The sequence below is a fragment of the Leptinotarsa decemlineata genome, unplaced genomic scaffold (assembly GCF_025532065.1).
Source record: "Leptinotarsa decemlineata unplaced genomic scaffold, Ldec_3_MD MMD2_tig00001019_RagTag_RagTag, whole genome shotgun sequence".
Taxonomy (NCBI): Eukaryota; Metazoa; Arthropoda; class Insecta; order Coleoptera; family Chrysomelidae; genus Leptinotarsa; species Leptinotarsa decemlineata.
In genome coordinates, this window is record NW_027412557.1 from 418,382 (window position 1) to 430,493 (window position 12,112).

Genomic DNA, 12,112 nt, shown 5'->3' on the forward strand with positions numbered 1-12,112 from the left:
CAGTGCTTCGTACACAACATTCTGTCACGTAATTGATATAAGATTATTTCCATTGTTACCGTACCTAGCAATATACTCACTTTCACTGTTCTGCCCACAGAGCACATTAAATGCCAACTCGTAAATAATATTCTTGGAGGATGGTCCCACAGTCTGCTTATAGTTCCGATTTGATATGCAGTGTGCTAATTTTGAAATTCGCATCAGTTTTCTCAGTTCATTCACTTTTTCTGTGCAAATATTGTACAAATATTGAAGAAAAATGTTTTTTTTTTGTATACACCGTCTATAATGAATATACCAGTGTCGAAAACGTATAAATAATAACTATGGCATATTTTATTTTCACTACTGTAAGTTTCCTATACCGAGTTAAGTACAAGTATGTTGACCACCATTCTGAAATATTTTGGGTTTCAACTCTTTCAGCTGTTTGTGTGTTAACATTTATTATTGTATATTGGTGATTATTGTATTGTGTTGTATTATATTTTCAAAATGTATCAAAATTTTAAGCGTTCTAAAAATCCACTCAGACTCTCGAAAAGGTTTTGTCGATTTAGTCGAAAGTTTCATTGGGGTGGAATTGCAAACATGATTTTTTTGGTTAATTGTAAAGAATGAAGTATAGTTTTTATATAACTGTTTGATAAGTTTGTACTGACTATTTCAGATTATTGTTGAATAAAATTTATGAATGTTTCAAATATTCAAATATTTAGTTTTGTGAATAATACAAAAGGGCGTGAGTATGAGTATGTTGTCTGTACTCCAAACATTCGTTATGGAATTGAATCAGATATCATTCACACAATATAGTATGTAAAGAAGGTATAATTTCACTTACAAGGAACACTGTCATCCTGAATAGGAAAAAGTTTGTATAATTATATATATATATATATATATATATATATATATATATATATATATATATATATATATATATACAGGGTGTCCCTGGACTTCCTCTTTTCCTCTCGGGAATGTATAGATGGGGTCAAAATATCACCAGTACTTCATATAACTTTTTTTCCTAAAAGTCTTCGTAACCAAGTTACGGGCCCTCAAAGTTACAAAATGAAAAATGTTTTTCTTTGATAACTTTTCAAGTGAATATTCAAAATCATCTAAATTTTGGTAATTGACTAAACAAATGAATTCCGTCGATGAGCTTTCATGCAGGAGTCAGTTGTTTTGCTACAAAGTCAGGAACGGACTACCCCCGATGGTCCACACCCCAAAACTTTGAAATGACAGATATTTTTCAATATTTTTCAACGAAATAAGGTTACTTGGACAATTTTATGAATAAAAGTACTCGTGTGGAAAGTCGATCGGAGCAACGAGTCTTGATAAAAATGTAGTTCTACTCGACGACATCAAACCCGCTCGTCCACCATTATTTGAAATGAATAATCATCAAAGCAGAAATAATAATGATAACGTGAACTCAACAACATTTATAACAGGAATAATGCAAAGTATGCTAAAATGAAGTCGTAAACAAAAAGTACAGTACCTATATGGAAGTTTAAGTCACAATTGTGATAGCAGATATTTTTTCAAAAGAAATATCAAGTTCTGTAGATTCGTGGTGTTTTTAAACTAACAAGCTACTCTACTATGAAATATCGAATTCATTCCATATTTTGTATGTTCATAATACGTGTGGAATAATCACGTTTCGTGTTGATCAGTTATCTGAATCTCATGAAACTCAACATTCGAATGTTTCAAATTCTTCTTCACAACTAAACTGCTGAGGAGTTTCACTGATAATTATAATTTTATGGGAGAAATTCTTTAACACGAATCTAAATTTAGCTCACATCGGAAAAAATATTTACTATACTAATAAAAAGCAAACGAATGAACTACAAAAACGGCTGCACATGATCAGGTGAAAAATATCCAGGGAATAATTATGTTCCATTCCTTTCACAGATGTTGACAAAAAAACCTTTTAGAAAGTTTTGATAAAATATGAGAAACTGGAATGCGATTTTGTTTTGTTGAGTGGTGCGTTGTCATATGACTATCATTGTATTGTCAATATTCTATAGGATATTTTAAATTTTTTTGATATGGCCGAACAGTTTACATTCAATGAATATGCAGATATGCATGTATTTTATGGACGAGCATTTTGTAATGCTGCAGAAGCTCGTCGTCTTTGAGCACGTTGTTTTATTTCGATATTATTGTAGGTACAGTTTTGCCAAAACGAGGTGGTGAGGGCGCTCCTAGGACTGTACGTACCGTTGTATTGGAGGAAAATATTTTGAAAGCCGTCGCTGATGATCCTTCAATGAGCATCAGAAATCTATCAGAACAGTTCCATACATCCAAGTCCACTATTCATAGAATAATTAGGGAACAACTGCTCCACCCATTTCACATCCAGAAGGTACATGCCATGACACCTCAAGATTTTCCAGCACGACTGGAATATGCCAATTGGTTCATGGATAGGCAAAGAGAGGATATGACTTTTATTAATCGAGTTTTATTCACGGATGAAGCAGGTTTCAGTAGAGATGGAGTTATCAACTCTCATAATCTCCATATATGGGCCGAAGAAAATCCCCATGGGATATTGCAAACCAAACACCAACGGAAATTCAACGTGAATGTTTGGGCTATTATCATAGGAAACCATCTTATAGGACCATTCGTTCTACAGGACCGATTGAATGGAGAACGTTATTTGGAGTTCATTCAGAACGATTTGAATGGACTTTTGGAACATGTTCCATTGCAAACCCGAAGAGATATGTGGTTTATGCATGATGGCGCTCCTCCTCATTTTAGTTTGATTGTGCGTGACCATCTGAACCATATTTTCCACAATAGATGGATTGGTAGAGGTGGGCCATATTCATGGCCATCGCGGTCTCCGGATTTAAATCCATTGGATTTCTTTCTGTGGGGGCATCTAAAAAGCCTTGTTTACGCTACACCTATTCACACAAGAGATGCATTGTTGAATAGAATAACATTACATTGTGAAGCCATACGAAACGACCCTGGAATGCTATTTCAAGTACAGAGAGGGTGTCTTCGCAGACTAAGAAAATGTATAGAGAGAGAAGGTGGTCATATCGAGCAGTTTCTGTAGCGGATTTTTCATTTCTGTTTGCTCTTGAGGCTCTTGAGTTTCGTTAGTTAAACGTGTTTGCATTATAAAAATTCGTTATGAACATTTTACCTATCATTTCCATTTTCCTTAAAAACTAATATTTTTGAATAATGGTAGACATCTCAGGATAAATGTTGTTGAATTAACGTTATCATTATTATTTCTGCTTTGATAATTATTCATTTCAAATAATGGTGGACGAGCGGGTTTGATGTCGTCGAGTGAAACTACATTTTTATCAAGACTCGTTGCTCCGATCGACTTTCCACACGAGTACTTTTATTCATAAAATTGTCCAAGTAACCTTAATTTGTTGAAAAATATTGAAAAATATCTGTCATTTCAAAGTTTTGGGGTGTGGACCATCGGGGGTAGTCCGTTCCTGACTTTGTAGCAAAACAACTGACTCCTGCATGAAAGCTCATCGAAGGAATTCATTTGTTTAGTCAATTACCAAAATTTGGATGATTTTGAATATTCACTTGAAAAGTTATCAAAGAAAAACATTTTTCATTTTGTAACTTCGAGGGCCCGTAACTTGGTTACGAAGACTTTTAGGAAAAAAAGTTATATGAAGTACTGGTGATATTTTGACCCCATCTATACATTCCCGAGAGGAAAAGAGGAAGTCCAGGGACACCCTGTATATATATATATATATATATATATATATATATATATATATATATATATATATATATATATATATATATATATATATATATATATATATATATATATATATATACGGAATAATGTTGGGGATGCAGTCAAAAATTGCTGGGCTGTTGTTTAAAGAATACTCTTTGTTATATGGTCGAGCTTTCGAGAATGTTTATTCCCTTTATCAAGACATCTACAATAAATTGATAACATTGAAGCAAAATTGTAAAACAATAGATAAAAAGTACTTACTAACTTGAGGTTATATTAAAAAGTCGAAAATTTCACTGAGAAACACAAAAAAGTCCTTTTCATTATGTAGAAAAGTGTCACACATTAAAATTTTTATGGTTTAAAGAAAATATATATATAAACTTTATTCAGAAATAACATTTAGAGGATTTGAAATTTTAAATTTTATTTTAACGGCCATGCATGGCAGTTACTAGTGGCGTGGTAGCAACTAGAAAGAAAGGAAACAGGAAATATATGCAAATTGATAATTGACATTATGACATTTGAAGTTTAAAATTTGAAAATTGACAATATAACTAAACCAGGATTACCAAAAGGTATACCAAACAACAGTGATTACACTAGCAGTCTCAAAAAGTATCTGAAAATGGATACAGTGCTGCCAAGTACTCATAAAAGAAGTGAGTAACAAGACTCAACACTACCTCCAAACTCACACACTATCTGTTACTTTGGGAACCTGGGGGAATCAGTTCCAATTTCAAGATATAATTATAAATATTACTAAGATTGTTAATCTCAGTCTTTTTGTTCATATTGTTTGTATTCCTTTTGATAAAGAACATTTCTTTAAACAGCCGTTTCTGTAAATTACTTTCAGTACACAATACTCTAACTTCGGTGTAATTCATTGTGTGTTTTGTGTTGATGACATGTTCAACCAATGCACAGGTAGCTTTGTTCATATTACAATCACTTTTATGTGACGTTATACGTCCTGATAAAATTCTAGATGTTTGACCAACATATGTCTTATCACATGTATGACAAGGAATTTCATATACTACATTAGACTTTTCTAGGGTTTTCAAAGGAGTTTTAATTTTGGAAAACAGACTATTCGTAGTAGTGACAATGTATTGAGCAAATTTAATATTTTCACTCTTGAAAACGTTCAAGAGCTTGGGTGTTAAAGACTGAAAATATGGTAAGGTTTTGAAAAATAATGAAGTTGGAGGTATATCTCCACTGTTTGATAAATTTAAATTATTATTATTTATGGGGTTAACTAAATTATTTGAAACAGTAGTCACTGTGGAAAATAATGTGGAAAAAAATATACCTCCAACTTCATTATTTTTCAAAACCTTACTATATTTTCAGTCTTTAACACCCAAGCTCTTGAACGTTTTCAAGAGTGAAAATATTAAATTTGCTCAATACATTGTCACTACTACGAATAGTCTGTTTTCCAAAATTAAAACTCCTTTGAAAACCCTAGAAAAGTCTAATGTAGTATATGAAATTCCTTGTCATACATGTGATAAGACATATGTTGGTCAAACATCTAGAATTTTATCAGGACGTATAACGTCACATAAAAGTGATTGTAATGTGAACAAAGCTACCTGTGCATTGGTTGAACATGTCATCAACACAAAACACACAATGAATTACACCGAAGTTAGAGTATTGTGTACTGAAAGTAATTTACAGAAACGGCTGTTTAAAGAAATGTTCTTTATCAAAAGGAATACAAACAATATGAACAAAAAGACTGAGATTAACAATCTTAGTAATATTTATAATTATATCTTGAAATTGGAACTGATTCCCCCAGGTTCCCAAAGTAACAGATAGTGTGTGAGTTTGGAGGTAGTGTTGAGTCTTGTTACTCACTTCTTTTATGAGTACTTGGCAGCACTGTATCCATTTTCAGATACTTTTTGAGACTGCTAGTGTAATCACTGTTGTTTGGTATACCTTTTGGTAATCCTGGTTTAGTTATATTGTCAATTTTCAAATTTTAAACTTCAAATGTCATAATGTCAATTATCAATTTGCATATATTTCCTGTTTCCTTTCTTTCTAGTTGCTACCACGCCACTAGTAACTGCCATGCATGGCCGTTAAAATAAAATTTAAAATTTCAAATCCTCTAAATGTTATTTCTGAATAAAGTTTATATATATATTTTCTTTAAACCATAAAAATTTTAATGTGTGACACTTTTCTACATAATGAAAAGGACTTTTTTGTGTTTCTCAGTGAAATTTTCGACTTTTTAATATAACCTCAAGTTAGTAAGTACTTTTTATCTATTGTTTTACAATTTTGCTTCAATGTTATCAATTTATTGTAGATGTCTTGATAAAGGGAATAAACATTCTCGAAAGCTCGACCATATAACAAAGAGTATTCTTTAAACAATAGCCCAGCAATTTTTGACTGCATCCCCAACATTATTCCGTATTTCTCCTTAACTAGTCAGTCAAGACTACCCATCGCTTTATATATATATATATATATATATATATATATATAGTTGTTGTTTCGAAAGTACTTTTTCTTTCGTGCAATTTAATGTTTATATGAAAGTAGTTGTTTTGAGAGGGCTTTTTCTTCCAGTTTGTGTCTGAAAGTTACTTCTTTGCATTATCTACATATATCTGTGAAGAGTTTATGTTTAAATTAATTGCTTTTTTCTTTCTTTAGAAATTTCCCACATCTTTGTAGGAAGATGGAGTAGAAAGCCTAAACATTTCTTCTAAAAATATACCCCTTTCAATTTATAGTTCTTCTCGTTAATTGAAGTTCCATCATTGGAGTGGTGGAAGTCCTTCCATAACTTTCAAGACAAAAAAAACTGTGTTATCTACCTGTTGCTCAAACAGAATAAAATCTGTTTGTTCTTGTTTGTTGGTCACAGACTGCAGGATGTTATGCCAGAAGTTTAGTCTACGACTGTGGTAAACATTATCAAAAGCGATGAGGCCACGGACGAAATGTTCTGGTTGTTCTTATATCGAATGAAATGATACGAGAGCAATTACGTACAGATAGCTAGATTTTTTAAATGTTGATACTCTCTTTCTTTCGGTTGAAGTTGCTTCTGTGTTTCTGAACTTATGTCTACTCACTATATAGTTTTGGATAGTAGTTCTATCGAGGACTTGGGTTTATTCAAACGTGGTAACATGGGGATCACCTCTAACTCCATGTTCCGCTACTGCTGATTTGTCGATATTCTTCAGACAACAATTTATGTAGTGTTCAGAGAACCGAGTACTTATACTACTCTTCGTGGTTCCAATGTAGAGCGATCCACATCCACATCTACAACGAAACCGATAAACACCCGATTTTGCTAAAGGCCCTGTGAGTTATTTAGCAGACCCTGAACTCTCCCACTGATAGTTTTCGTGACGTTTTTAAGTAAATTCATAATTCGAAGTAATTTTTTTGTGGTCTCAATCGGTGACACACTATATAAAACTCAGTTTCTAGCCAACTGGCGACTATTTCTGTATAATTGAATTCACTTATGTTCAAGTGAAATATCGTTTATAATAAAATTATTCAGCTGTACACTTCGAATACAGTGGTAATATTTAGTGTGGCGTACAGAAATGGTAAAATATCTTATTATACCCAACAAACCATAAATTATACATTATTCTATTATATGAATTATTGATGCATTCACTGGCAACATACAAGTCAATACGAACGGCAATTACGAGAGTTTTTAACGGATGAAAGTTACAGTTAGCTCCGCTTTGAATGTTAATCAAAACAGGCCTTCGTTTTTCAACCTTCCCCAAAGAGGAAACTGCTTGTCTGCCCGGCAATGCTGCATGTCCCGTTTCAACAGTAAGCGTTGGTTTTTTTATTTCAAATGTGTTACAAGCTTTTGTTCTGGCAAATTCAATTAGATTTGAAGAGCAATTTGAACTATTCATTTCAAATTCTCCAGTATAATATTTTCGTGAAAAGGCAGGAAAAGTAGGTATTTTAGTGGTGGATATTTTGATTAACAACGCGAAGTTTATCAATATCGGTACTATTCTGAGTATCTAAAGAATACACTTCTCTGTTAACTCCCTATATTTAAGATGGTTCGAATCAAACAGAAGTATTTGTGCTTGGTGGTTGCATCAAATTATTGAAGTAGATTATCCAACACAGTTTCATTTCTGGTATGATGGTGGACGGACGTGCTGATAACGACCATTCATAAAGAAGGTACGAGGACGCCACTGTTGGGGATGGAACTAAATTCGTGTAGTGATTGTCCCTCGTCTTTGTACGAGCAGGCATGACATTAAAAGTGTAATACTGTAAACCAAGGTTACGAAGAGTTTATTTTAGGTTTTTGAAGTACGCGCGCTTGACTTGGGGAGCAAGCTGGTGAATGAGGGACGTATAAGTTAGTGAGGATAGAAAGAGAGAGAGAGAGAGAGAGTTACGTTTCATATATTACTGTAGGGGTAAGAAAGAGAGAGAGGTGCGGTCACACTTTTACGGTCGAGTAGGATCTGAAGAATTAGTAGAAACCTATCATGCGTTTCCAATAATTTTAGCAGGAGATTTCAATGTTAATTTCGCGTCCGAAGATGGACAACTTTTGATAAGCTCTCTACAAGGTAAATTAGAACTACAAATAAATAATAACCTCATGAAATGAGCCAGCCAGAAGATATGGAACAACAATCGATGCAGTTTTCTCTAGAAATCTTTTTGATTTTCATTCAAAAATATATGTATCTCATAAGTGAGGTCCACCTCGACCAATCCTGCGATCTCCGTATGTTACTGTTGAAAATTCTCTAGCCAATATGCTAAAATGCGCTGGTGTACCATCGTGCATAAATCACATTGCATTTCTTGTAACCAATGGTACATCCTCCAGAATCTGAGGTAGCGTTTGTTTCAAAAATTTGCGGTATATCTCGCCGGTGAGTCTTCCTGGCAGAAATGCCGGTCCAACTAGGAAGTCACCTACAATTCCCACCCTAAAGTTAAACGACAACTGATGTTGAAAGCGATCTTCAAGCACCTCATGTGGATTTTCTTCAGCTCAATCATGAATATTGTGGAATTTTCTTATGGCATTTCTTGAGAAACTGGCTTCATCGGTAAAAATAATACGCGTCAGTAGTTGAGGGATTTGAACCAATGTGCGTAAAAGCCATTGACAGAATGCAATACGTGGAAGAAAATCTGCAGAAAGTAGTGCCTGAACTCGTTGTATGTGGTATGGGTACAACATATAGTCTCTAAGAATGTTTCAAATCGTTCAGCCGACTAGCTTCCAATGAATTGCCATCAGCAAGTCCATAAAGGAAATGCATGTCAGCCATATCTGCGTTACTATAGCCATTCATGATAGAGGACTTCACTAACAAGACTTCAAATATTAAACACAAAAAATGCACGTCAAATAGACAAAGTCAATCAGTTTCAACCTATTGGACACATACAAATGATCACTTACGAGAAATAGGTACTATTTAAATTGAATGTCTGCAGCCGTTTGCAATAATCGGAATGTTGTTGATAGGTACCAAAGGAATTGTTAGATTTTTTATTATTCGGTAGGTCCCGTGTAGTATGCTATACTTTTATTTCGGCTACGTTAATAATTTTGAAATTTTGAAATTTTGAAAGTGTTATTGTCGAAATTCTTTTCTGGCCCGTATCTTCAAAACAAACCGCCCTATCAAAAATCATCAAAGGACAAAATATCCTCAAAATAGTCCTAGGAATAGTCCCATAAATTTTTGCCGCATGTTTAATAAACACCCTGTGTATTATTATCTCCAGGGAAAGTAATTCCATTAAGACCAATAATTATACAATAACACCTTTATATCAGAAAGTAACAATTAAGTAAACCAAACTCAAATGAATGGTCGAGCAAACAAATGCAGAATTTTCTACCTATTCATTTTTCGTCCTCATTTGTACTGTGGTAATCGACAGTGTTCTCTGTAGCCAATGTTTCTTACAGAGAACACTGTCGTCCTTTATTTCAACCTTTTAGAGATTCACAAGAATAATACTAAGTACGAATTTCACTAGTTCGGACTTCCATTGTCTACTATATAAAATGATTTGAAATCCCTGAAACAAGTAAAAAAGAATAATTAAAGAAGAATAGTTGAAAATAACAATTATATTAAGCAACATTAAACCTGAAATGAAATGATAGTGAAATAACCTACAAGCTAAAATATAATAATTGAATAAATAAAAATTAAAGGAATGAAAAAAGAAAATAACAAAAAATAAAAAAGTGTAGAGATTCCAAGTCACGTTAGTTCACGACGTTTCGATTGTTGGTATCTACAATCGTCTTCGGGTGATGACAGTCATGACAGTCATGACAATCATGACAGTCATCACCCGAAGACGATTGTAGATACCAACAATCGAAACGTCATGTCATGACTGTCATGACTGTCATGACAGTCATCACCCGAAGACGATTGTAGGTACCAACAATCGAAACGTCGTGAACTAACGTGACTTGGAATCTCTACACTTTTTTATTTTTTGTTATTTTCTTTTTTCATTCCTTTAATTTTTATTTATTCAATTATTGTATTTTTACTTGTAGGTTATTTCACTATCATTTCATTTCAGGTTTAATGTTGCTTAATATAATTGTTATTTTCAACTATTCTTCTTTAATTATTCTTTTTTACTTGTTTCAGGGATTTCAAATCATTTTATATAGTAGACAATGGAAGTCCGAACTAGTGAAATTCATCACGAAACATTGTCAATCACCTTCAAACAAATACTAAGTACCTTACAAATGCTCTCTTTTATAATTACCGAGCTCGAAGAGGTGCACACCTGAGGCCACAATTTTGTCGACTGCATCTATCAGCTCGAAATTCACTCAACTTACATTATTTATACAATAAAATACCAATAGACATTACTAGTTTGAGTTATAACCGTTTCAAGGCTAGAGTTGAGTATTGAGGCACTGTTTCTACTCCATCCATGCGTATTTGAATTGTGAGACAGTACTCTCTTAATATTTTTTTTAATTTAAGATATAACTACTTTAGATGTAATTAGCGTGTATGAACCGCAACTATTGTTTTTCTTGTTTGTCAGTTTGAATTGTCATTATTGTACATTTTGTAGTTGATGTGATGAAATAAACTTATCTATCTATCTGTATAATAAGAGTACAATACACTTGAAGGTTCTACGCCCAGGAGGATGGTTCTCATCATGCATTGGTACCCCAGATGGTTGGATTTTCTATCCATTGAACTACCACAACTATGCACTTGAAAGGTCAAACTGTTACTAATCATCTCTTTGATAATATCAAAATGCAAAGTATTAGGTAGTACAATAATAACTATAATCTTCGAACTATCAGAAAACATTAACACATAATTCAATGTTTATTGTTTCAGGCGGTGAAACTAGAGAGTGTTCATGCTCTGAGGACGAGATATTTGGTTGTTGTATCAAGGATGGGCAGTAGAGGCGAGGAATGCTGTCTGTTAGGCATTGACTGCAACGAAAAGACCACAGTTGGTCTAGTACTTCGAGTCATGGCCAATACTCAGATAACGCTTGACGGAGACGGGTAAGGCCAATAAATAGTTGTTTGCTATGATTTTTTTTAAAATGTACCCAAACGATGGCGTCTGATATCAGTAACGAAAGAACTGACTACTTCATATTCTCAAAATCGATAATTGAGACATTTCCAACCTCCAGTCTCACAAATTTATTTCACCGTTTGCCAAAACGTGATAAACCAAAGAATTTATTATTTCTACATATACAGGGCTTTTCATGATGAGCGTTAATTAGCCGTTTCTGACAAACTATTTAACGGATCAACCTGAAAATTTCACAGTATGCATAAATCAATATGACCTACACGCCTAAAATATTTCAGACGAAGCGGCGTTGTCGCTTCTACTATAAAGTAGCGGCTTCTTTGATTATTCAAATGGAACACCGCGTATATAATATCATATTATGATTCATTATCACTTTGTCAACAAATTCATATACTTTTTCCCTATACCTATCTATTACCGTTTAGAAGATATAAATTAATTTCGATATTTTTTTTACCAAACATGAACTTTTATAAATGCTGATAATCTTGAACTCTCTTGCACTAAAACGATCAAATTTGAAATGGAGTGGAGTGATACTATGAGGATCTTCACTCCGAGTTATATTTTCATTTGCCTCTTACAGGGTCTTCAAAAAATGCATACTTTGATCTCATGAAAAAATGAGTGGAACTCAATTTTTTCAAATGGAACACCCTGTATATTT

General features: G+C 33.4%; 1 protein-coding gene across 8 annotated transcripts in view; it reads left to right on the forward strand.

The window, feature by feature from the left end:
- The window catches only part of LOC111512666 (Protein phosphatase Slingshot), a 389,035-nt gene that overhangs the window by 321,227 nt on the left and 55,696 nt on the right, over window positions 1-12,112 (forward strand). For all 8 annotated transcript variants that reach the window (XM_074175278.1, XM_074175275.1, XM_074175279.1 and 5 more), the window contains one exon: window positions 11,227-11,402. In XM_074175278.1, the coding sequence (XP_074031379.1) occupies window positions 11,227-11,402 (176 nt within the window). The remainder of the gene's footprint in view (window positions 1-11,226; window positions 11,403-12,112) is intronic.